Below are 26114 nucleotides of genomic sequence, written 5' to 3'. Positions count from 1 at the left end.
ACCTAGCTGCTAAGGAAGCATGTTTTAATTAGGCTGACTGATGAATCTCTCGTGTACCCTTTATATGCGTGCTCAGTAGCTAAACTCTGGGATTGAAACCCCCACAATATCTCTGGCCTAGCAGAGGTTAGTTGAGTAACTAGGGAAAGTTAGGTGGATAGGTATGCCAGGAACTACTTTGTATTTATCTGGTCTCCGTGGTGAGTTTACATAGGTACTTCTGTGGGAGGTTGGACTTGTGCTGGATGCTACAGAGAGAGGGAGTGTATAAAAGTGTACCTGAAAAAGATATGTATTTTTTTGTGCATTTGTATTTAGGTGTTCATGTTTAGAATAAAACATCTAGCAGTGGATTAGAGGATGCATATAGAATGGAGCTGATGGTTACTGGAATATAACTCACTCTTCTTCTAAAAAAAAAAAAAAAAAAAAGGCTGAAAATAGGGCCCTGGATTAGGATGCAGAGAGACAAAGTATTCTACCCAGGACTCACTCTAATTCAGTAGCTGAGACGGAGGCCCCAATGCCGGAGTTGAGAGGGCAGGAGCCGGTGGGGATGGGGCTCTGTGTCACCACGTTCCCACTCAAACCGCCTTCTACATTATTCTGATCCTGCTGGGCATCATGGTTAACACCACAGTGGTTGGTGTGATCGGGGAGAACGTGTTCAAAGACCCCAGTGGAGTACATAACTCAGACATCAACCTGATGAACATGGCCCTCTCCAACCTGCTCATGTCTGTCCTGAGGAACGCCCTGCTGATCATCGCTGACCTGGAGCTGGGTTGGTCTGGGACAGGGGTCGAGCACTGGAGTAGAGGATGCTGAAGAATAATGGCTTTATGTGGGTGCTCGAGACAAGGGCGAGGCAGGTATGGGGATTGTGTGTGGTTTGGGCTCTAAGTAAAAGGTTTGTGATTATGGGATTTGGTATTTAAGATATCAGAGGGTTTTGGGCTGATCTTTGAGGAATGGTAGTTTAAAATGCAAGCGCAAGGGAGGGTGGTGTGGTCTGTGATTGGAGATATGCTATGTGACATGAAAGCAAGCTGACAATATTCTGTGCCATAATTACTGGAATTAGTATGGTTCCGGTTGACACTATTGTGTACACACACAGACACACACAAAAACTGACACCCAGCTCTCTCTCTGTAGCTGTACTCCTCCAGAGACTGGTGTTGCTTCCTGATGGGGGTGTGGGTGTGGCTTCCCTGCCTTGTCTCCTCTCCTGTCCTCTCCCCTCCAACACTTCCCCCTCTCCTCTCTTCTATCTTCTCATCCCCTTCCCTCTTCTCATCTCCTCTCTCCACCTCTCTCCTCCCCCTCCCATGCAGACCCTGATGTTGTTCAACAGCACCACACGCGCCCTGCTGGGCTGTTTGTGGAACTTCCCCTCCAGCTACGAGGGCCTGGCCTAAGCCACCACCTCCATGGTGATCCATGAGACAGTGCTCATTATGCTGATGGCCATCACCAACCTGGCCTCCCTCTACACGCTCTACGCCCACAGCAGGACCCGGTACCCCGCACACATGACCACGGACGCACCCGCCCTGAAGAGGGTACCGGCCGAGAGACAAGCTGCCAAGGTGAAAGAGGCTGGACAGGATTCAGAATTATGCCATGTTATATGTACCCTGCTTACTATGGATGGAAGGATGGAGAAGTACAGCACGTGTAATGTGTACCTGTAACATGAGGAATGTGGGAAACAATTGCTTATGGGTTACCAAGGTGTTTCTGTATAGCACTCTGTGACATCTGCTGATTTAAAAAAGGCTTTATAAATACATTTGATTGATTGATGATCCAGGTTCGCTTTCAATAAACAGTGTTATTACAGAAAATGCATGTTTATGTCTATGTTTTATGACCCTTATGCTAAGAGAAGAAGAAAACCGGTAAATAGTTTCACAGTATTTTTCCCTCCCTGCCCTCCCTCTTTCTCTAGTTGATTCCAGCCCTCATAATACTCTTCAATGGGTCTTGGGGAATCAGCCTCATCTCTATAAACTACTTTAACTACAACCAAGGTTTGTCAGCCGGTTCCTCCTGGTTACAGCTCGCTTTGCCAACACCATATTCAATGCCATTTCGCCCATCCTGCTGGCAGTGGGTCACCGGCGGCTGCGTGCTGTCATTAAGTCTATTCTTACTCACTGACAGAGCCCACACTCTGACACACACACTGCAACTGACATAATGGGGAAGTCAGTGGAAAGATATTATACTTGCCCTCAGCCTAACAGTAACATAGAATTATATGGTTGTTAGCATTCCTCTAACCATTGGTATCCATTTTGATCCTCTCCTTAGGCAGGCTGTTTTAATATGGCCACTATGAGAGACAAACCCATTCCTTTTTATGACCATTTCTAAGGATGCAATGATCAGTACTGAGGAAGAGCACTGTCACTTGTTTGAAAGGGTTTTGTAGAAAAGATTGTTGAGTTCTTAATTGGAATAAAATGTGATACTCTGTACTTGTCAGTGAGACTACATTAACACAATTTATTTTTGTCAAGCTGCCTTTTTGTGAGTGAGAGAATGTTTTTGATGCATTGACTGTACGTAAGAGGGCACTCCTAGCTGTAGATAGTTGTTGTTACATGTTCTGACTTGTTTGCTCTTTAATAAACAGTCAAATACCATCTCCCAGCCTCTGAGACAGTTTATGCCTTGAGGTTCCTCTACATCAGAGTTTCACAAACGTCACAATATTTCAATACTCCAAATGTAGAAGATCTTAAACATTCCAATACTTTAAAAGTACTAAGGTATTTATTGGGTGGGTTACTACATATTTAGACAGGATTTTATATACATGTTGACATTTAAACACATACTGAAGGGGAGGCAAGCATTGGTTAATTAATGATTCCATACAGTGGTACGCCTTAATTCATTCATTCATTCATATTTGCTTTAACTCTCTCCTCTTATTTGATAACCTCTCTCTCCTTCTGAATAGTGAAAACGGTTTGTTTTACAGTCCTCTCCCTTGTGTCTGGAGCTTTGCTTTCATCTATTATTTTCTCCTGTTGACATTTCACTCTGTCAGCACAACCAGCGATCATCCTCATGATCCTCCTCCTCAGCTTGCCGTGTCCCAGAGCCACCACCATGGGACTGAAGCCCACAAACACAGAAGCAGAGAAGTGGGCCACAGTCAGCAGCTCCTCCGCATGGTGCCCCCTGTTATGGTTATAGTATGTCACCGCCGCAACTTGCAGAACCCAGCACACCACAAACAGCATCACCAGCAACATGATCACATGACTGGCCTTGCGTTCACTGGCCACATGTCTGTCCAGCTCGCCATGCGTCCCTCCCCCTGCCTCGCCCACCGAGGTGACGGCCCGGATGTGTTTGGCCAGCGAGTGCAGCGTAGCCAGGTTGGTGCCCACCATCAGCACCAGGGGAACCACCTCGTTGAGGGCCAGGGAGGTGGAGGCGAAGGCCGAGCCCTGCTCCTCCGAGGGGAATTCCCACATACAGCCCAGCAGGGGCCTGGTGGTGCAGCTGATCACCATCAGCTCCACCGTGGCATTGCCTTGGACATGTGTGGTGTAGACCAGCGCTGGCAGGGAAAAGGCGAGATTGAGTCCCCAGACCAGCCCCAGAGCCACCCACACCTTCCTCCTCTCATGCTCCTGTGCAAGGGGGCCCATGGCCACATGCTGTCGCTTCAGGGTGGCACAGTGGAAGGCACTGAGGGTCAGAGTGACCCAGCAGCCCACGGCCCGCCACCACACCCACAGCAACATGAAGAGGCGGCACCAGCCCTGGGACAGTGACACGTCCAGACCCAGATCAGACACAAAGATGGGTACCGTGCGGAACAGAGACGTCAGCAGGTTGGCCAGCGACAGGTTCACCAGGATGGTGTCAGAGGGAGGGAGCCGACGAGACAAACTTTCAATGGCCGACTGGAACACCTGAGAGAGAGGGAGAGAGAGAGTATAATTCATTATTACACTAAACACTGTGTGATGTCCTCTTAGGCTGATATTCCATGGCTATTGGCAGTTAGGGTTCCATTTATTTTTTTGATAGTTCTCTCCTTACCACATGGATGACCAGTATGTTTCCCAGGATGCCAGAGAAGACCAGAAACCCAAACAGAATAGCATCTACAGTGAGGACCTCCGACATCGCATCCTCCTCAGCATGGCGCCACTATTTATTTCTTATTCATTGCATAGATGTGTCTCAACTCTCAAGAGTGGTGAGAGCTACTCTCCCTACTCTGTTACTCTACCAGGGTATCCATTGTATATCTGTCTTTATCCTGTTCATTGTGAACTATTTATATAGACACACACACTCATACACAAACAAAGCCATACCGTTGCTAACCCGGTTCAGGGTCAATTTACTCCAATAATTTGTCGCCTAGATACCATCCCCTTACCTGCTGCTAAGGCATGCACATTTTTCACTCCATTGGCCAGCTGCAAAAACACACACCTCTTATCAACTCATACCCCACAGACAGGCCACATCTACAAGACATGTGAGGCTGACTAAAACCTGAGACCATAAAGATATACAAATAATTTCAGCTCATTTCAGTGGGTGTCCAGACATGTATTTATTTTGTGCCCTGTTACACAGCTGGCTGTAAATGGTTAATTCAAACAAATAAAACATGGTGAAATCTTCCTATTTTAACAGGGTTATGTGATTGTGTCAGATATCTGTTGGCCCATACATGTATATTTAGATGTTTGTGTGTTATGTTATGATCCATTTGTTTGTGCCCCATCCCATGAGTGTCTCTACCCCCTCATCGTTAGCTCCCATTGCTCAGATGTAGAGAGGCATCATCAGACTAATTTACCCAGCATACCCCAGGGGCTTCCCAGGGGTCTTATTAAAACCATCCCATCCACTGATGCTGCAGTATTATTCATTAATCACACTGTTCCTGTCCTCTCCCTTGGCCCTACTAGCTTGCCTATTGTTTCCTTTTGGGAATGGAAATATAATCATTACCTCCAATAACCTTGTCAGTGAACTGCTGAGTCGAATTGATCAGAAATTAAAATGAAATGCTCTCAAATTCAAGATCTTCACATATATGAAGCTTTTTGTGACCTTTATATCTGCCAGTAAGTGTTGTTAGACTTAGAGTTGTATTACCTATATGATGATTACGCTACTCATCAACACAGCAATCAATGTGTATTTAGATTGTTGTAATCTAGCTCTGGTTATCCATGATCTGATCGTTCTAGCGATGATACTATTTTAAAGAGGTTATAAAGAGGTTGTACAACTAACCAGAAATTAATGTTTCAGCAAAAATCTTCAGAAGTGTTTGAGTGTGTGCAAAAGAAACCTAGCTCTCTACAAGGTCTGCCGTTTAACTAGCGCCAGAATTTTGTAGAACGTTATAGACCTGTTATCAATTATCACCACTTGAGGTCGCTGTAGGTTTGGAAATAGCATCACACCAAAACCAACTACAGCCCTGGGTTACCACTGACAATATCCAAATGTCATTTAGCGTAAGTAACATATACTTATCTCATTAATGTGTTATAAACTGTTACCAGAGTCAATTGCTGCAAGTTTCATAGTCTTCTACAATACATTTTTTACAATACATGAAAATAGGACATTTGTTTTACAGGATAAAGATGCACAAGACAATATCCTCTAATGCATTTCCAATAAACTGCCTTGATAGCATGGACAAAAGACTACACACATCAGCCTTGAAGACTACAGCCTAACACCAAATGTGGGAAAGAGGAGAGGGAGGAAGGACGGGTGGGTGGAAGGAAGGATGGAAAGGCACAAAAAAGTAACGGAAATGGTGGCAGGGAAATTAAGATTGGAGTGGGGATTTGAAATGATGACTCATGATGTAATTGACTACTGATGACTAGGCTACAAACATTCTGACAGACACACACAAACACACACTTCCTCACAACAACCATCAAAGAAAGCCAGACTGGAGGACAAGACTGGGCCAAATGTGATTAAAAAGATAACTGCCGCGGTCCTCGTTCTCGAAAACCCAGACATGTAAGTTATTTTCTCAAATAGCCAAAATATATCTTACATTGATTTCCGTTACATTAACAATTGTAATGAGCGATGTGACCTATTTATTGGTTGGTTTAGTTGTGTGCATAACCAACATTTGTGTATGGATAAACAGATCAAGCATGCGTATGTATCCATGTGATAGCAGTCTGGCTCATTCTCTAATAGTGTGGATTGTAAACTATCAATCATCCAACTAGGTATATGATTGTTACTGTCTGCTTTTGTTGCAGATTGTTTTCGTGCTCTGCACCGGGGAGAGGCTACACCGCATTGGTGGTGTACGACTGTTATGGAAGCCACCTGCCCCCGTACCTCTCTTTCTCGCCTCGGATCTCCGCTGACAGTAACGGCGCAGTCCACTATCAATTTGCACTAAATACAGTGAGAGTGAACCTGTAAGACGGGAAGACATGAGAGGCCAACCGCGGCTGTCCCTGGTCGCCTTCTCGGCAGTGCTTCTCTGTCTGTGCCGCGCAACAATCGCAGTTTCCAACCAGACACGCGGCGGCCGCTATGCGCAATCACCATCAGCGTCAGCATATTCATCAGACGAGGGAAGCGAGAAGGACGTGGGTGTCTCTCCAAACTCTGGCCAACACCATAACTACGGTATTGATTATTTCAGTAAGAATGAAACTATGAGCACACCAAAGCTGGAGGGGGACCTCAGCCATAGGAATGGCACTTCATCCATCAACACCAGCAGAGGCAATACAGGAACCACTGTGATATCTGGCAGGCCAGACCATGTGCAAGGTGGAACAAGGTGGTTCATGGCCATGGAGGGAGAAGTGGCACCAATATGTGCCTACCGGGTAACAGAGGGGGGAATCGGGGGGCGGTTGTGTTTTCGACACACACAGCAGGGGTTCAGGTGTCATCGTGGAGAGTGCCGAACTGTTCAGTCTCCAGGAGGGTCCCTGGTGGCCAATGTTCTGACCAATGGTAGCGTGCTGCTACAGTGGACATACGGAGGTCTGAGGGGAGAGGCTCAAGGGACAACCAAAGGAAACACAGCTAGACATGACCTAGATAAACAAGAGACTAAGACTAGAGGAACAATTGTAGAAGGACAGACAGGGGCCCCTAGGACAGGGCTTGGGGAAGAGAGCAGGATTTTGATTGCCCCACCAAAGAGGGTATTCAGTGGACGACGGGTCAGAAGAGGTGGGTTTGCGCTGAGCTGCTGGTGGAATGGGAGCTACACCCAGTTTGAGTGCGCTGGTCTTCATCTTGGCTCCGGTTGCAGGGACTTCCTGCTGACTGAGCTCCATGAGAACGTCCCCTACCGCATCTGCCTACATCTGCTGGCCTCCACCCTGACCCCACCGCCCCACTCAGGAGGAGCAGGCCAAAGACAGGACCTGGGAGACTGCGTGGAGTTCACCGTCTCACCCTTGGGCATGCAGGACATTGTGATCGCCATGACAACAGTGGGAGGAGCCATCTGTGTGATGCTGGTCATCATCTGCCTGTTGGTGGCGTACATCACTGAGAACATCATGAGCCCCACGACACAGCACTCACACTCCACATACCACACACACTCTCACCACTAATGTCACTCACGCACGCACACACACGCGCACACACTTGTATCCTTGTTAAGCAATATCACACAAATTTATTTTACTCCCACATCTAAATCAATACACTAAAAACACATGTATGTAACATACTGTGATTGAACAACCACACACACATAATCGAAATCTCACACAGATTCAGGGCATCGCACCTTACACACGACTAAAATACATCATACCGATGTGCAAGCTTGTGGAAGAACAATGAACTAAGCCTCAGAACAGACCACCACACTTTCAAATACTTTTGAAATGATAGGGCTCAGATAATTACATCTCTGTTTGTGTGTGCATATTTTCCTCTCATGTGTATTTATCTCATTAGCCTTTCTGCTAGTAATCAACGTGTGCTGTATTAGAGATAGTAAGATGGTAGTCGGTAGGCCTACCTAAGAGTGAAACATTGTCTATAGTTGAGCAGAGGAAAAAAAAATGTGTACCAACCAGTATAAACCAGTATTTATAAAGATTTCTCAATTTTTTGATTACCTCTGTTAAGTGGCAAATAATAAGTGCAAGCACAGTAGGTCATTTAATTTGTGCTTTCTTCATTTTTACCTTAGAGAGGATTCATTTAATTACTGTCAACAATTAACCCCCAGGCAGCCAAGAATGATATTCGCCATATCTTGTCATGGCTGTAGAGAGCTATGTATGTCATAGACCTTCAACAGGCTGGTCTGCTCTGCAGTCTGCCAAATACTGTGCCAAACCTCTATTTTAGGAGGCCCTGTGGAATCAATAAAACACACCGAATATGGGTGTATGTGTACCTGTGTACAGTAAAATATTCTTAATATTTGTATCTATCCGTCCATCCATCCATCGTACAAATAAAATATAGATGGCTATGCCTGGACTGTGTGCAATTAATAACGGATACATGTGGCACAGTTGCAGCCTGTTTTCCAACATCATCAGGGCTTGAGGACTGGTCGGGTCAGACCGAAGAAGTTTATGTTTGGATGACGTCATGCATGCACAATGGTTTCACCATAAATGGCTTTGGTGTGAAGCCCTGCCCCCATATGACATCAGCTGTAAAACCTTGTGGTTAAAACTCCCCGTCGCCATTTTAACAGTCTCACAGAAAGAAGGTTGTCAGATCGCTTTGACTCATTTATATATATACCTTGTTGTATTTGGTTGGTTAGTGAAAACGAAGGTCTTCCCTGCAGTCTTTTTGTGATAGCTACATTTGTACCACGTTTAAACTAGTTGTGTGTTGTACTTTCTTAACATTCGATTGCTAGTTCTTTCAGAAAAATAGCATTCGCAATGCCGAGCCACCCGCTGCGCGTGGCGGTGGTGTGCTCGAGCAACCAGAACCGCAGCATGGAAGCGCACAACATTCTCAGGTAACATTACTGGAAGACAAACTACGACGACATGCCACGAAGCCGCCACTTTTGATTTTCAGCGGCCTGTTTTTATTTTTATTTTTTAAACTTGGTTGAGAGCTCACCCTCCACACAATGCAGGCTTGCTACGCCGATCGCAGTCTGTTTGCAGCAAACGACGGGTCGACGCATTTTATTACACTAATATGGCTAACTTCCATATTTTACAAGACTGAGACGTATAGGTCTTTATAAAGCTCAACTAATTACGAGTGTCACACATGGAGAAAAGGCGAATTTATTTTTCCTCGCCGGTGTTACGACTACCGGAAGTAGGGGATTTTTAACTCCGTGCAGTGGCAGTCGGCATAGCCGTCAGTCACTAACTGGAAGTAACTAGAACAAACTGGCCAGAACTAGGTAGGCAACGAACCAGTCAACTACCTGAAATTGTAAAAATATGATCAGAAAAAAATTGATACAAATAGTTAGACCTGCCATGCATCACCTACAAATTTCATGTTCTGGATTATTCCATGAAAGGATCATAAAGCAATTGTCACCCAACAGCCTCAAAATGAATCAACTTTTTAGGCAGGGTAACACTAAAATAATACATCTTACGACTAATTTGTAATTTCACTGAGTAAAAAAAAAACTGGTGGAAAGAAAGGTAAGGAGAGCCTACTGGGGAATTACAGAAGATTCCTGTAATATGGCTCCTGTGATGAGAACTTCATTGATTATGACATCCACGCATATCCCCTGCTGTGGTCTGTATACTTTTTGCATTGTATGTGCTGGTCTGAAAGTAACCATATTTTCCCTTTTCATTCTCTATTTCTTTCCGTCTCTATAGCAAGCGTGGCTTTGACGTGCGCTCTTTTGGGACAGGGTCCCATGTGAAGCTACCTGGTCCAGCACCGGACAAGCCCAATGTGTATGACTTCAAAACTACTTATGAACAGATGTACAACGACCTGGTCCGCAAGGACAAGGAGCTGTATCCCCTGCACACTTGCATTCACACACACCTTAAACACAGCCCAATCTCTTCCATGTTTCCTTTTTTCAGTGAGTTATTCTCTTAATATTCACTAGATATATACCAAATTATATGAATGAAAACATGAAGGGTCCCTGAACATGGAGGTGCATGTTAAAGTTTGTGATTTTGTAGTAAAGGATGTCCTTCACTAACCTGATCCCAGATCTGTTTGTGTTCTTGCAAACACCATTGCTGCACTTGTCGAGCCAAACATTGGCATGACGGTGAATGACATGGAGTTTGCATGATGGCACATACAGACTGGCACTCAGGCTAGTCCTCACATCTATTTGTGAGATTTATCACATGCTGTCACATTGCTTTTTCTAATGAGTGGGCTGCATGAAAGATTTCACTTTTGACAGGTTCATGTAAACAAGTATCCATTTATCCTCTATAGCCAGGTAGGTTGTTTCTGTGCCCAGAAACCAGAAGGTCTAGGGAATATATCTCGGCCTTTCCATATCCGGACCAGGATGTAGACTAAACAAAACAGAAATGCTGGTTTGTTGAGCACTATATGTATTTGACCCAACTAGTAGTCTGTGTAGTTTAAATCTTGCATTGTAAATTGGCACGGGCACTACTTTTGAACGTGAACATTCATTCCTTCTGTGCTGTGTTAGTATATGCTTCCAGGTGTAAATAATTGGACCCTCCTTCCACTACAGGGCTCTCAACCACACTCCTCAGAAAAATAAATTTGCCATTGAAGCCAAGTTCTTATCTTTGAAAAGGCATCAATTCATATAACAACTTTGGAGCCCACATGGTCCAACCTTAAATGGACTCCTACTGCTACACTTGGGATCTGAATTAATTGGATAGGTGTAAGCAGGAAGGTGAACATTGGAGCTATTATCATATTGTAGATGCCAATAAAATCCTATCACAACTACTGAAGTGCATAGCAGGGTAGGGGCTAGCAATCAATTTGGGATTCAGCATAAGACTGAAGTATTTGAGACAGTTCTGTGTTAGGAGGCATGACCACTAGTGTTTTAAATGTACCCCTTAAACATTTTGTTGACAACCGAGATATCTGCATTGCTTGCAAAAAAAGAAAGGGGATATGAATGAATTGTTAGTGGGAACTTCACACTCCTTTCACTTCCCAAGTCCCTATTTTAGGAGTGTACAAGAGTTGACACCCATCCTTACAGTGCAGGCAAGGATTGGAGATCACTTCTGTAATATTTTCTTGACTATTCATCTCACTCTTTTTTCCAAAACCCAGCATATTTTCTCCAAATGTAAAATTGTTAGGTGAGTTTATCTAGAATACTGCACTGGTAGTTTATTAGATGCCAGGATCTTATTTAAAGTTATTAAACTTCTGAAGATCAAATATGTTTTTCATGTGTTTTTTGAGTTTCGGCCTCTAGAGGGTGTTGTCTAACTGCTGTGTCAATCTGAGACATTTGATATTTTCATAGATCCCTTAATGTTTGAGGTCTTGTGTGTTGTCCCTCGTCTTGCTGTGTTCCTTGACCCTCAGCACCTCAGATACACGCAGAACGGAATCCTGCACATGTTGGACCGCAACAAGCGGATTAAGTCCCGACCGGAACGCTTCCAGAGCTGTAAGGACCAGTTTGACCTGGTCATCACCTGTGAGGAGAGGGTCTACGACCAAGTGCTGGAGGGTGAGGGGACTGGTGCCCAGAAGGGTGGAGGGATTCACGTGTCAAGTTATGAACTATTATAAATGTGGTTTAATGCATGTGAAATGCAACTGAAATATTGAATACACTTCCATGAAAGCATGCATAACTACGAAGTTAGTCTAGCGCTAGGCCACTCTGTCTACATGTTGATCAACTATCACTACTCTCCCACTCAGACCTGAGCTCTCGGGAGCAGGAGACCTTCACGCCGGTTCACGTCATCAACGTGGACATCCAGGACAACCACGAGGAGGCCACATTGGGGGCTTTCCTCATCTGTGAGCTGTGTCAGTGTGTGAGTGTCTGCCAGACCCTACGCAGCTACAATCACACAGTTACTTTGTCATAGGGAATGCCAGTTTTTGTTATAGGAACATGGTATATTGGGGAGTCAGAGACTACTCCTGGGGTACATAGTGGTCTTTTTTTCTACAGTGTTGAATGAGCTCTGCTAGATACATGTTGGTGACATACAGTACATGTAATTGAAGATGGTACACAGAGCATTTTGTGGTGTTGGGATGATTGTGTTGAGAGACAGCAATAGGTGTATGAGTTAGTGAAATGTCTGTGATTCTGTTAAACTGGGACTTAAATTGTATTTGACGCATTTGCCTTGCCCAGTGTAGCAGGTGTTGTGTTCAGACTGTCCCTTCTCCCTGTCTCAGATCCAGCACACCGATGACATGGAAAACGAGATGGACGAGCTGCTGCAAGAGTTTGAGGACAAGAGCAACAGGCCTTTCCTCCACACAGTCTGCTTCTACTGATGCCCCTGCTACCAAATCTGCAATATCATACGCCCCCTGACCAAACATGCACGTTTATACACAGACTCGTGTACACTTCCGTATGAACTTACTGATTACTTTTCACACAGACATACACAATGCTCAGTCTCTGCTGTTGCTCAGGGCTGAGGGTGAAGGGATGGTTGCTCTCTGCTTTCTCTATTAAGTGGACAGGCTCATCCCTCCTCGGGGCCAAGGTGGGCCCAAAGTCCCCCCCCCCATCCTATAGTGAAACCACTGACCCGCCTCCCCACAAAGAGAAATGCCCCTTTTGTCAAACACATCCTCTACCTCTAAAGGAGGATTTTTTTGTTCCAAGTGTTGCACAGTGATGCGGATTGCAGAGCAACATTGATTTGAGTTCCTTTTAAAGAATGAATATATTTTTTATTTTAAGTATAATTTGTCACATTTACTCTTGATTGTGGAGAGTAGTAGTGTTTACGGGATAGAGTGGAGATGGGTTAGGCATGAATGTGTTTCAGTGTGTGACTGTATCTGAGTGTGTACCAGTAGTTAATTAGGAATGAATCTAAATAGGGGGCTATATAATGAACAACCAAATAGAGACTACAAGGTTCTCATTTTGCCCTCTTAATTTCCGTTATGTATGATTCATATTTAAAAACATAAGATTTGCTACCTTTTTCAGGGAGTAATATTTTTTTCTTTTGTAAATTGAGAAGAATGGAAACATCGTAATTATTTGCAAGCTGAGAACTCAGTCCATAGTGCCTGAATATTTCTGTATGTACATATGAATCCAATGAATGAATAAACATGTCTAGAAAAACATTTGAATAATTGACTGTTCTTTTTAGTGTTGCTCATTTTTTTCTCTCAGTTTAGTCATTTAGCAGAAGCTCTTATTCAGCACAACTAGGGTTAAGTGCCTTGCTCAAGGGCACATAGATTTTTCACCTAGTCGGCTCGGGGATTCAAACCAGCAACCTTTCGGTTACTGGCCCAACACGCTTAACTGCTAGGCTACCTGCCGCCCAGATCCAGGATGCAACCGGTGTAGAATAACAGTGAAATGCTTACGGGTCCTTTTCCATAATGCGGAGTTATGGATTGACAAAAAATATAAATATTTACACGAGGAATAAATACACAGTAAATAACAATAACGAGTAAAAATAACATGGCTATATACAGGGAGTACCAGTACCGAGTCGATGTGCAGGGGTACGAGGTAATTAAGGTAGCTATGTACATATAGGAAGGGGTAAAGTGACTAGGCAATGGGATAGATAAAGTGAGCTGTAGCAGCAGCGTAAGTGGTGAGGGGTGTGTGTGGCGTCAGTATGCATATGTGTGCACGTTATGTGTGTATGGGAGTATGTAGTGTCAGTGTAAGTATGTGTATGTGGGTAGAGTCCACTGATGTGCATAGTCAGTGCAAGAGTTCATTTAAAAAAAAGTTCAATGCAGGTAGTTCAGGTAGCCATTTCATTAGCTATTTAGCAGTCTTGTTTAGCAGTCTTATGGCTTGGGGGTAGAAGCTGTTCAGGGTCCTATTGGTTCCAGACTTGGTGCACTGGTAGCACTTGCTGTGTGGTAGCAGAGAGAACAGTCTATGGCTTAGGTGGATGGAGTCTTTGACAATTTTTTGGGCCTTCCTATGACACCACCTGGTATAGAAGTCCTGGATGGCAGGGAGCTCGGCCCCAGTGATATACTGCACCGTACTCACAACCCTCTGTAGTGTCTTGCAGTCGGGTTCCTTGCAGTTGCCTTACCAAGCAGTGATGCAACTGTCGTGCCATCTTCACAACTGTGTGGGTGTGTGGACCATGTTTATCTGTTAGTGATGTGGACACTGACGATCTTGACCCACTCCACCACAGCCCCATCGATGTGGATGGAGGAGTACTCCCCTTTCCATTTCCTGTAGTTCACGATCAGCTCCTTTGTCTTTCTCACATTGAGGAAGAGGTTGTTGTCCTGGCACCACACTGCAAGGTCTCTGACCTCCTACCTCATCGTCGTCAGTGATCAATCCTACCACCGTTGTGTCATCAGCTCTTTGTGGGTGACAGGAAGTACAGAAGGAGACTAACCACACACCCCTGAGGGGCCCTGTGTTGATAGTCAGCGTGGCGGATGTGTTGTTGCCTACCCTCACCGCCTGGGAGGCGACCCGTCAAGAAGTCCAGGATCCAGTTGCAGAGGGAGGTGTTTAGTCCCAGGGTCCTGAGCTTAGTAATGAGTTTGGAGGGGATTATGGTGTTGAATGCTGAGCTGTAGTCAATGAACAGCATTCTTACATAGGTATTAATTTTGTCCAGGTGGGTGAGGGCAGTGTGGAGTGCAATAAAGATTGCATAATCTGTGGATCTGTTGCTTGAGGCGGTACGCGAATTCTAGTGGGTCCAGGGTGTCTGAGATGATGGTGTTGTGAGTCATGACCAGCCTTTCAAAGCATTTCATGGATATAGATGTGAGTGCTACAGGGCGATATTCATTTAGGCAGGTTACCTTGGTGTTATTGGGCATGTGGACTATGATGGTCTGCTTAAAACAAGTTGGTATTACAGACCTGGTCAGGGATTGGTTGAAAATGTCAGTGAAGACACTTGCCAGCTGGTCAGCGCATGCTCTGCGTACGCCTCTCTGCATGCAGTTGGAAGATTTTAATCAACAAATGTACCTTGTCAAGGTTCTATAGCCCAATGACAGCATTCATAAAGAATGCAGTGAGAATAAATTTCATCCTCTTCCATCTGCTCATGTCCATATGGCAACATGATACTATGTGTACCATTTCGAATGTGTTTTGCCCTACTAGGCCTTTTTAATCACTTACCTATGGCATTGTCAGCATGCCCAACTAACATTTGGTTCTGTCCTGATCTTACTCCAATTTCCCTGATTAATGATAAGCAATACAATTGTTATATTCAGTCCCCAGAAACAATTGAGTGGCTGGGACACAGTGTAGCCTGGCTCACCTTGAATTGCACATGGAACATAATAATGTCAGAGAGTATGATTTGATTGATGCAGCAGTTTGTTCATACTGAGAGAGGGAAGGATGGGAGGGCTGCAAGGTCACTGATTTATGGTTAATGCTAAAAGGAAATTCCCCAGAGACAAAGCTAGGGTTAAACTCAAGTGACAGTCCCATATCCCAACCTCCCTCTGTCATCTCTAGTGACATAAATTGATAAATGACCTTGTCCTTACCATACATTAGCTACAATAGGACTATAGGACCAGGGGGTTTTGTTTGTCATAGGCTATTTAATAAACCTGATTCTGTGACATTTTAGATTTCCCATGACTGGTATACGAAATATGATGGAAATTCGGACTCCCCATAGCCCATGCTAATCCAATCCAATGTGTTTACATGCGTGGGGAGAACAGAGAACTTTGAGAGTCACTATACAGGCAAGGCCTTCTGTCTACAAAGCCACACCATCAACAACACAGGTCCAATCTGGCTCATATTGGAGTTGACCGCGGTGCTGTCCACGACCGTGGTGCTGAATCCACATCCGCTGGTCGCGGTGCTGTCTATGTTGCTTATGTGTGCACCCTTATAAGGACACTGTGACACTTGGGTTTCCTGCAGGTTAGAGAGTCAGGACAACATTAAGAAAAATGATTTAAATATGTGACATTCTATTAATCCCTATTGAACGGGCTGGCATTCCCATGGCCCCAATCCACTCAAGCCTAATTCATCTTCCTCTTGCTTGCTTTTCCCTGATAGACGTAAGCAATAAAGTTCATTTTGTCACAAACGAAGCCTAGCCCCCACAGAATGGTGCAGCATACATTATTTGAACTGCAATGTCAGAGAGAGATAGAGAGAGAGAGAATGAGAGAGAGAGAGATAGAGAAGTGTACATATCCGTTTCTTTCAATCGTTGTTTATTAATGTTGAAGCATGCTATCATCATCATTATCATACGCTCAAACCTTGACATATGAATAGGCGTGCCTAGGTTACTAAACTGCTTAATTTATCTAAAGAAAAACGGTCGGAAATTGATACAGCCTATAAAAAAAATGCCCCAGCTAAATAAATACTGGAATGCACAAGGAGGGACCGTTCTCTCTTTGAGCTGCGCCAAAGTAGCATATGTTGGACTATAATAATTTATAGATAGCATGACAGTAAACAAGCAACTGCTAGAGGGAGCTAACACGGAAAACGATTTGATACGAGAAGAAAACATGCATCGATACCTCTTTGCCTAATGCTAGTGGATGCGTCCAGGTAAATAAGCTAGGCTACACCAGGAACAATGTGCAGTGGCCGCGGTCATCACAACAACGCATGGATCGCGACCTCATCCTGCCAGCTTCTGTGTTGCGGTGCTCTGGAATTGCCTAATAACAATCTAATTTCTGACATAGGCTACAGCTTTCACAACGCACCACGCCTACTCATCATTGAACGCACCTCGATTAACCATCTTCGCCAGTGCACAGTGTGCTTTTCAAAAGGGAGCGAAAGAGAGACTGGTCCGCATCTCCTCATGTCGCGGAGAAAGGAACATTGGATAGACGAGGCAAGGATGGGTGGTTTGACACTGATTCTGCATCCATGAGCGCCTTCACTTCCATAGTGTTGTTTTTTGACCCAGGTACCACTGGATAGTTCTGGCGAGCGAGAAAGAAACTGCTGTTAGGAAGTTTGGATGCAAATGGCCACAACCACCATGATCTTTATGATTTTGGGGGCTTCACTTGTGATGGTAAGAACACCGTTATGCACATTCCCGCTCTCCCTTATGTGTAACAATGTAACGTTTTAAAAGCTGTCAAATTGATATTTCAATAGACCTAGACATCAACGTGGCCTAGCTACACGAGGCTACATAATCTATAAACAAACTGTCAATGGAAAACAATTTATCTGGAGTCAGTGCATTTTTAGAATTTACATTTTTGTTTGTCATTTACTTGAGAAGTCTGGAAACATATGGTGTTATGGGAATGTAGCTTGTTTTGTCCCCGTTTACTTCTATGGTTCTTTTCAGGCAGTAGCGTGTCTAACGGACATGAACGCTCTACTAGACCGCTTTCACAACTACATCTTACCACATTTACGAGGGGAGGACCGCGTCTGCCATTGCAACTGTGGAAGGTAAAACCAACTTTTAAAATATTAAGCAATTTAAAGTTGTGCAAAACAAGAGCATGAGTAAACCATTGCTTTGAAACCTCAGGTGATTTATAGTGCACTGTTTATGGCAATGGTCCATCGTCATTTCATGCTGTTTGTTATAGGACAAACATTGTTGACTCCTGTTTTTGTTGACTCACCTCAGAGGTTTGATCACTGGTGAACTAGTGATGTAAAGCATCTGAGATAATGTGTTTTCTGCATGTTGTCTAGCTCCTATCACTTTCATCATCTAATTACAGTCTGTACATCAATGATGTATGGAACAGCTGTGACTTATGTTGAACTATGCTCCTGTCCATGATGGAAATGACTCTGGCTCAACATTCCCACAGTGTGACAGAGTCACATTGAAACACAGGTCACCTGTTAAGTTTTTAGTCTACTCCTTAGGCACACATCTTAGTCATCACTGACAGTTTAAATAAATTGAAAAACGATTTGTTTGGGGCTTTACATAAAAATGTAACTTCAATCATTTTAATGTTACTGAAAACAACTGTATCTGTCAGTGGGTTGATTTTCCTGTGAACAACATTACTCACTCCTGCAGGCAGCCATACCTCCCCCTCCCTCCCACTCAGACCTGTTATGAGCTATGGGATGTGAGTGGGTGAGTGAGTGAGTGAGTGAATGAGTGGCTTGGGTGTGTGAGAGAGATGATTAGACAGTGTAGGAGAGCAGCAGCGAGTATGTCAATAAAGCTTTGTGAATTGAATCATGTGTTTGAGTGAGATAGAGCTGGAGACAGGAAAAAAGAGAGCTATTTTGAGACCTCACAGATATTAATGTGTTGTAAGAGTTCTGGATAGCAATATCTTTCACTCTCTCACATGCTTCCTTAGGTTCACTTCTCTCACTTGTTTGTGCACTCCACATCCTCCTTTTTTGTTTTCACATACCTCTCTCCCTTGACCTTTCTGCCCACCTCAACACTCTCTTCTTGCTGCTATGGTTTCTCTCTACTGGAAGCGATGCCTGCAGCCCAGTAGGAGAGGGAGTTGGTCCACATGCATCCCCGCACCCCAACTCCCATGGGGCAGCGAGTCCAGCTGTTAGTGATTCGTTTCCTGTGCTGTCCTCCAGCTGCAGCTGTTCGCCTCTCAGTGATGGGGCTGACAGCAGCACACCCACCCAACCCATCCATCCATCTCACTCACCCTAAGCACTACAGCAAAGCATATGGAACCGCACACAGCCTAACCATATACAGTATACTATATATGGTAGGTTTAATTACTCCCTTATGTAATTGTCTCCCTCAATACACTTTTTCTTTCTTTTCTTTTCTACTTCTTCCTCTCCCCACTCTACCATCCTGTCCCCCCCTCCTCTGTCCTCCCGCCCCTTCTCTCACTTTACTCCCTCACCTTTTCCTCCCTTCCCTCTCCACTGTGTCCTGCGTTCCCTCCTCTTTTCTTCCCGTCTCATCTCCCTCCCCTGTCGCCTCTTTTCTACTTTCCTCTCCCTGTGTCCCCTCCCTCTGGACTTCAGGCACCATGTCCACTATGTGATCCCGTACGATGGGGACCAGTCTCTGGTAGACTCGGCAGAGAACTACTTTGTGAGTGATAGCGTGACCAAGCAGGAGCTGGACCTGATGCTGGGGCTGCTGCTGGGCTTCCTCCTCAGCTGGCTACTGCTGTGGCTGGACGGGGCGCTGCACGCTGCCCTCAGGGCCTGGAGGGCCAAACAGCACCATGGTGAGTAAGCAGGAGGAACAACCACACAGGAGGGCTCTGACAGGCAGAGAGACACTTTGTATGGGGAGCTAGTCCAAAAATGCTGACACAACACTTGAGGAGCTCTGGGTTTTAAAAACAGTACCAGTAGAAAGTTACTAAGGAATGCAGATTTATTTTCATGGGGGGGGGGGGGGGGGGGGGATAGGATGCTCTTTGGGTGAGTGAGGGAATGGACAGGAGAATAATAGTCTGAACGTGCAGAGGTATGATCTCTCAACTTTGAAACCTCTTTGGATTAGCTTTGTTTGATGAAAAATGCAGTGTCGTGGGAGCCTCAGTTCCAGAGACTACAGTACAGTGTGTAAACCTGTCTACGGTTCGATGGCATTTATGTGTGACTCAGCCATCGACCTACTTTATCACAGTATTCCCCAGCTCGCTGCTGTTTTTCTTTTGATTTTCTATATGTCATTTTAGGTCAGCATTATTTTCAGGCTTAGATATGACATCGGGATTTTTTTACCCCTCAGATTTCTATATGAAACTGTTGGCACTGATATAGTCATCATACATTCTTCCCATTTAGTCTAGTCACAGTTTTTCCTGTGTGTAGATTTTTCTCTTCATATTTCTATATTCAGTTGTGGGATTAGTATAATTCACACCCGGAGCTGCTTGTCGTGTAGGAAGTGATGGGGGTGGTTGGCAAAGAGGTGCAGAAATGAGTCATGTACAGTATAGGGATTCAAAATCATGTATTTTCAAATTGATATTTCCTCTCCTGCACACAAGCACACGCTTGCATGTGCACACAAACAGCGTTCATTTTAGTGTCCATAGTTTTAAAACTGTGAGTTCAGAGTAGACCTGCTGCAATGTTTCAGTGTCTTGGGATTTCTCTCTACTATCTGTACAGATTCTGAATCCCTCTCCCTCGTTTAAAATTCAAAATTTTTCTCTCCCTGTCTTTCTCGATTTCCAACTCCCTCCTATCACACCAATCAAATTCATGTAATTTAATTCTCCCCCATCGCCTGTCTCTCCTGTGAAACGTCTGCGGGCTTTATTAGTGTGGCGGAGATGTCTCATCCTCTCTCCATCTCTCCTTTCTGCTCTCTGTTTCCCTGCTCTTTTTTCCCTGTCTTTCAGCCCATGGTGTCCTCAGACTTAAATTAGATGAGTCAATTTGGATCACACCTCCATTCTCAGATATAAATACCCCACACCCATGAGCCACACACACAATTACGCACACACACATACACAAACTGCTGGTTATTACTGCATTGTCGGAACTAGAAGCACAAGCATTTCGCTACACTCGCATTAACATCTGCTAACCATGTGTATGTGACAAATAAAATTTGATTTGATTTGATTTGAAACATACTGCACGCTCGCACACAAATTAAATGGAGGACAAATCCTTAATCTTTCAATCACACATTTAATGGTATCTCTGTCTTCCCGGCCCCCTACTTTCTTTCCTTTACTGTGTCCAGATGTGTTCTCCTGGTCATGGGTTCCCCGCTTCTGTAACCTGAGAGACCTGGGGAGACGGGTGCACCTGAGGAAGCTGGAGGACTCCAGTGGGAACATGGTGCACATTAAGCAGAAGCTGTACCACAATGGGCACCCCAGCCCTCGTAACCTCTGAGAGCCATTGCACATTGGACACCCCAGCCCACGCCACCTCTGAGAGCCATGGCACAACGGCCACCCCATTCCACATCAACTCTGAGAGCAATGGACTGGCTGAGACAGATTGAGACCTGCTGTCAACTGACCAACCAGACTTTAGCCACATGGGCAACTAAACAATGACTATCCAAGATATACCCTTCAAACCATACTGTTTCTTATGGACACTGGATAGAGCACTTTCTCAAGTGACCCCATGGTCTTCACCCACAGTGCACTCCTCACCCCCCATATTTTATGTAAAAAGATTGTAGTTAATGAGAATCCATTTAGGAGGGCGTAAGCAATTTGCCAGAGTGTGTCTGTTTTTGAAAATAGTTATATATATTTTGTTTTAGAATGTCAATTTTGCTAGAAGTGGGGATAGGGTGTATTCAGTATTTTGCTTGGGTTTTGTCAGTTTGTAAAAACATGTGTTAATTTTGCCTGAAGATGTCAGTTTTGAAATTAGAATATTTATTTTGCTCAAGGTTGTTTATTTTTGACAGGGGTTTGTGTATTGGAAGAGGCACACTATATATACAAAAGTATGTGGACACCACTTCAAATTAGTGGATTCGGCTATTTCAGCCACACCCATTGCTGATAGGTGTATAAAATCAAACACACAATCTCCATAGACAAACATTGGCAGTAGAATGGCCTTACTGAAGTGCTCAGTTACTTTCAACGTGGCACCGTCATAGGATGCCACCTTTCCAACAAGTCAGTTTGTAAAATGTTTGCCCTGCTAGAGCTGCCCCGGTCAACTGTAAGTGCTGTTATTGTGAAACATTTAGGAGCAACAATGGCTCAGCCGCGAAGTGGTAGGCTACACAAGCTCACAGAACGGGACCACCGAGTGCTGAAGCGTGTAGGGCATAAAAATCTTCTGTCCTAGGTTGCAACATTACCGAGTTCCAAACCGCCTTTGGAAGCAATGTCAGCACAATAACTGCTTGTCAGGAGCTTCGTGAAATGGGTTTCTATGGCCGAGCAGCCGCACACAAGCCTAAGATCACCATGCACAATGCCAAGCGTCAGCTGGAGTGGTGTAAAGTTCGCCAACATTGGACTCTGGAGCAGTGGAAATGCGTTGTCTTTAGTGATGAATCCAACTTCACCATCTGGCAGTCCAACGGATGAATCTGGGTTTGGCGGATGCCAGGAGAACGCTTCATGTTCCAATGCATAGTGCCAATTGTAAAGTTTGGTGGAGGAGGAATAATGGTCTGTGGCTGTTTTTCATGGTTTGGGCTAGACCCCTTTAGTTCCAGTGAAGGGAAATCTTTACACTACAGCATACAATGACATTTTCAATGATTCTGTGCTTCCGAAGGTGTGGCAACTGTTTGGGGGAGGCCCTTTCCTGTTTTAGCATGGCAATGTCCAGTGCACAAAGCAAAGTCCATGCATAAATGGTTTGTCAAGATCTGTGTTGAAGAACTTGACTGGCCTGCACAGAGCCCTGACTTCAACCCCATCGAACACCTTTGGGATTAATTGGAACGCCGATTGCGAGCATGGCCTAATCGCCCAACATCAGTGCCCGAACACACTAATGCTCTGGTGGCTGAATGGAAGCAAGTCCCCGCAGCAATGTTCCAACATCTAGTGGAAAGCCTTCCCAGAAGAGTGGATGCTGTTATAGCAGCAAAGGGGGACCAACTCCATATTAATGCCCATGATTTTGGAATGAGATGTTCGACAAGCAGGTGTCCACATACTTTTGGTCATGTTTTGTACTTTGTGTCTATTTTAGAAACTTTTCATGTAAAAACTGTACTGAAAGGGGGCCTAGGGGACGGAATGGAATTATAAATAATTAGGGGTGGGAAAGAGGACTGAAATGCTGCCTGCTTGTCTAACTGTGTTGTGTGTAGAGTATATGCAATGTGTCAATATTGAAGAACCATGAGTAAAGGTACGGTTGTGTGCGTGTGTGTGCGAGTGTGTGTTACGGGTTACAGAATTTCTTTGATATTTTGTCCAGAAGGTCATCACCATGGAAACCTGGAGACGAAATTCCAAGACAGAGTTACACTGAGGAGCTCTATAGAGTTGACATAACACTTTACACTGAACAGCCAGTTGTAGAGCGCCTCCATCATGGTAGCTTAGAAAGGCACTTCCTGTGGTATATGTACGCAATAAGGCCCGAGGGGGTGTGGTATATAGCCAATATACCACGGCTAAGGGCTGTTCATATTCACGACGCAATGCGGAGTGCCTGGACACAGCCCTTAGCCGTTGTATATTGACCATATACCTCAAACCCCTGAGGTACCTTATTACTATTATAAACCGGTTACCAACGTAATTAGGGGAGTAAAAATACATTTTTTGTCATACCTGTGGTATACGGTCTGATATATCCCACGGCTGTGAACCAATGAGCATTCAGGGCTCGAACCACCCACTTTATAATTATGAACTAATATCTAAAGTAGGTGCAACATGCCCTTGTCATGGCATTGGAGAGTGATGCTGTGTGAGAACTTGTCATGGCATTGGAGAGTGATGCTGTGTGAGAACTTGTCATGGCATTGGAGAGTGATGCTGTGTGAGAACGTGGTCACAATTACTGTGACACATTGGGATTCTGAATGAATTCCTTCCTTATGAATTTGTCTCTAGGGAGCGGAATGTAGACTCATTCAATTTTGACCCCCTTTCTCTTCCCTGCACCTCCCCCATCTTCCCTTGACCCGTGCCTCTCTTCCCCATCTCTGTCCAAACATTGGTGTTGTAAAGATTAAATGTTGGTTTCATTAAAAGGGACAACTGGGGTTTAACACTGACAGGGTGCTGGTGTGTCATTACACAGGTTCAAGATGAAAGGTAAAATTCACCATGATATCAGCATTTGTTGGTCACGTTTTTACAATGACTTTGATGTCTATGAAACCCTGAGAAAAAAGAAACCCGCACACTGCTCTTGATAGTATTACTGTTCTTTAATAAGCTTTACATATCGGCCTTCATCAGAGCTTTTGTGAGTTTCTTTTAAATTAGCAGCCTCACCCACATCCGTTCCATACATCAAATAGGGTTGGAGTAGAGGGAAGTGTTACCAAATATAACAATGTGCATTTCATAAATATTCTAATAATGTGTGTACCTAAAACGTACTAAACACGTCTGTAAAACCACAATGAGGACATCGACCCACCAAGCAAGTTTTCATAAATCATTGGGTGCCAGCCACTAAGAAAATGAGCCAGGCTCTTATACGCTCTCTTCTGAATAGTAGCTATAAATGCAGAGGTTGCACAGTGCAACAATATGAAGAGTGAATATTTCTGCCACCCACACACAGGAAAACGGTTCCAAATAAATGACATCCTTACGTGCTCCACCACCCATGTTATCTACATTAAATGCCCATGTGGGCTGTGCTATGTAGGTAAAACCTCTTCTCTCAAACAGAATTCGTGAACATAAATGTTCAATCAGGAGAAACGACAAGGATTAGCCGGTCGCAGTACATTTTAATGACCAAAAACATGACATTTCTACCTTTAGATTTTGTGGCATAGAGAAAGTCAAGATATCAGACAGGGGAGGTGATATAAATAATACTCTGAGCAAAAGAGAATGTTTTTGGATTTTCACCCCCAGACATTATTTCCTAAAGGACTTAATGATGAAATGCCTATGTATGTTATGTTGTGAATGTGAACATGAATTAATGCCCCCATTTCAGATACTCTGACGTTTTTCTTGCGCTGTACCCAATGATTTATGAAAACTTGATTGGGTGAGTCGATGTCCTCATTTTGGTTTTACAGACGTGTTTAAAATGTTTTAGGTACACACTTTATTAGAATATTTATGACATGCACATTGTTCTTTTTGGTAACACTTAGTTATTTTCCCTCGACTCCAACCCCATTCGATGCATGGAACGGATGTGGGTGGAGCCATGTCTACATAACGGTGCTAATTCACAAAAGATCTGACGAAGGCCTTGAGGCCGATACATAAAGCTTATTAAAGAGCAGTGATACTATCAAGAGCAGAATGCTGGTTTCTTCTTTTTTCTCATCTTATTCAATGGATACCATGCACTTGCAAAAAAGATAGCTCAGCTGTGCGAGTGCCTTTTGAATATCTATGAAACCATTCCTTTAGAAATCACAACAAAAATGCAGCCATAGTAAGAAACTTGGATTATTTTACTATTCATAAAAACAAAGTCATCTCCATCCACACCGTCATTTAAATAGAGTATTATCTCTTACAGTGCACATCAACATTAATACTATTACAGGGTTTCCATGTAAAGTACACTTTTTTTCTTACATTTTACACAAATCATATTACAGCTCTCCTGCTGCTCCAGGATTGCTTCATAAAATGTTAGTGCCTCCATCCCTCCTCCCCCTGCCCACCAACTCTTTCAGTCAGACAGACAGATGTACACAGACCGAGACTACAGACAGTGAGGAGGAACAGGAGGCGTCCCCCCTGTAATCCCATTAATCCCAGGCAGCAGCCCCTGTCCTGTCCTTCCTCTGGCCCCTAATGTTAAACTGGAGTTCCATCCTTGGGAGGAGCTTTGTTCTTCCCCTCCTTCCCTGTCCCACCCTCACTGCTTGGGGTCTGGGATACACTCTCTGTCACCTCCCCTTGAGGTGTTACCACCGTTTCTGCTTTGACACCCTCCCCCTTAGCCGGGTCAGTCCCCTCCTCCACAGGCAGTTCGGCACCGTCTGATGAAAGTGGGGCTGGCACCTCTAGTTTCAGCTCCTCCTGAATGACATGTGCCTCTGGTTTGTTGTCCATCTCCAGAGCCGGAGTGAGCACATCCTGGGCCTGTGGCGGCTCCCCTAGAGGCAGAGTGAAGCCTATCTTGCTGCTGTCTGCTGGTCCAGCGCTGGGAGAGGCTGTGCTCTTGGCCCCAGCCTCCTTAGTGTGCCCATGCAGCCAGTCCATCTTCTGGAGGTGCTGCCGCATGGCGTCGTCCACCCGAGCATCAATCATGGCCTCCGTTAGGACGCCGTCCTCTGAGGAGTAGGCTGCCGCCTGCAAGAGGACATGGAATACAAGGATTATTACATTACAGTCATCTGAACAAGGATTTTATCATTACACGGACAGTCCAG

General features: G+C 44.5%; 5 protein-coding genes, 1 long non-coding RNA gene and 1 pseudogene across 6 annotated transcripts in view; 4 read left to right on the top strand and 3 right to left on the bottom strand.

Annotated features, from left to right (window-relative positions):
• Positions 1-624: 624 nt before the first annotated feature.
• Positions 625-2166, top strand: LOC139540745 (olfactory receptor class A-like protein 4; annotated as a pseudogene).
• A 631-nt stretch (positions 2167-2797) lies between these two features.
• Positions 2798-4237, bottom strand: ora4 (olfactory receptor class A related 4). Its single transcript, XM_071362058.1, has 2 exons — positions 4072-4237; positions 2798-3941 (listed from the first exon to the last, which is right to left on the bottom strand). The coding sequence occupies exons 1-2, from the start codon at positions 4156-4158 to the stop codon at positions 2943-2945; spliced, it is 1086 nt and encodes a 361-aa protein (XP_071218159.1). The 5' UTR covers positions 4159-4237; the 3' UTR covers positions 2798-2942.
• Positions 4238-5437: 1200 nt separating this feature from the next.
• Positions 5438-8503, top strand: LOC139559288 (uncharacterized). Its single transcript, XM_071375155.1, has 3 exons — positions 5438-5516; positions 5642-6042; positions 6297-8503. The coding sequence occupies exon 3, from the start codon at positions 6477-6479 to the stop codon at positions 7623-7625; it is 1149 nt and encodes a 382-aa protein (XP_071231256.1). The 5' UTR covers positions 5438-5516; positions 5642-6042; positions 6297-6476; the 3' UTR covers positions 7626-8503.
• A 177-nt stretch (positions 8504-8680) lies between these two features.
• LOC139559309 (RNA polymerase II subunit A C-terminal domain phosphatase SSU72) lies at positions 8681-13293 on the top strand. Its single transcript, XM_071375194.1, has 5 exons — positions 8681-9010; positions 9852-9995; positions 11547-11686; positions 11884-12002; positions 12376-13293. Exons 1-5 carry the CDS (start codon positions 8931-8933, stop codon positions 12475-12477), a joined length of 585 nt encoding a protein of 194 aa, XP_071231295.1. The 5' UTR covers positions 8681-8930; the 3' UTR covers positions 12478-13293.
• Positions 12882-16813, bottom strand: LOC139559334 (uncharacterized). Its single transcript, XR_011671737.1, has 2 exons — positions 16699-16813; positions 12882-16072 (listed from the first exon to the last, which is right to left on the bottom strand). It is a non-coding gene; the product is annotated as an uncharacterized lncRNA (long non-coding RNA).
• A 275-nt stretch (positions 16814-17088) lies between these two features.
• LOC139559314 (transmembrane protein 240-like) lies at positions 17089-23807 on the top strand. Its single transcript, XM_071375207.1, has 4 exons — positions 17089-17210; positions 17496-17602; positions 19136-19344; positions 20829-23807. Exons 1-4 carry the CDS (start codon positions 17154-17156, stop codon positions 20981-20983), a joined length of 528 nt encoding a protein of 175 aa, XP_071231308.1. The 5' UTR covers positions 17089-17153; the 3' UTR covers positions 20984-23807.
• Positions 23808-25166: 1359 nt separating this feature from the next.
• atad3 (ATPase family AAA domain containing 3) overlaps positions 25167-26114 on the bottom strand; it is a 31888-nt gene continuing 30940 nt past the window's right edge. Inside the window, exon 19 of the mRNA XM_071375144.1 lies at positions 25167-26034. Within this exon, the coding sequence (XP_071231245.1) occupies positions 25537-26034 (498 nt within the window). The 3' untranslated portion in view covers positions 25167-25536. The remainder of the gene's footprint in view (positions 26035-26114) is intronic.

Source organism: Salvelinus alpinus, chromosome 2 (assembly GCF_045679555.1).
Source record: "Salvelinus alpinus chromosome 2, SLU_Salpinus.1, whole genome shotgun sequence".
NCBI classification, from domain to species: domain Eukaryota; kingdom Metazoa; phylum Chordata; class Actinopteri; order Salmoniformes; family Salmonidae; genus Salvelinus; species Salvelinus alpinus.
This window is presented reverse-complemented; position numbering and strand designations above follow the sequence as displayed.

Coding starts and splice junctions, on each gene's coding strand:
- LOC139559314 (XM_071375207.1), top strand. CDS start 17,154: ATGCAAATGGCCACAACCACCATGATCTTTATGATTTTGGGGGCTTCA. Junction 17,211..17,495: donor TGGGGGCTTCACTTGTGATG/GTAAGAACACCG, acceptor GGTTCTTTTCAG/GCAGTAGCGTGTCTAACGGA. Junction 19,345..20,828: donor GAGGGCCAAACAGCACCATG/GTGAGTAAGCAG, acceptor TACTGTGTCCAG/ATGTGTTCTCCTGGTCATGG.
- ora4 (XM_071362058.1), bottom strand. CDS start 4,158: ATGTCGGAGGTCCTCACTGTAGATGCTATTCTGTTTGGGTTTCTGGTC. Junction 3,942..4,071: donor ACATACTGGTCATCCATGTG/GTAAGGAGAGAA, acceptor CCTCTCTCTCAG/GTGTTCCAGTCGGCCATTGA.
- LOC139559288 (XM_071375155.1), top strand. CDS start 6,477: ATGAGAGGCCAACCGCGGCTGTCCCTGGTCGCCTTCTCGGCAGTGCTT.
- LOC139559309 (XM_071375194.1), top strand. CDS start 8,931: ATGCCGAGCCACCCGCTGCGCGTGGCGGTGGTGTGCTCGAGCAACCAG. Junction 9,996..11,546: donor GTCCGCAAGGACAAGGAGCT/GTATCCCCTGCA, acceptor TCAGCACCTCAG/ATACACGCAGAACGGAATCC. Junction 12,003..12,375: donor TCTGTGAGCTGTGTCAGTGT/GTGAGTGTCTGC, acceptor TCCCTGTCTCAG/ATCCAGCACACCGATGACAT.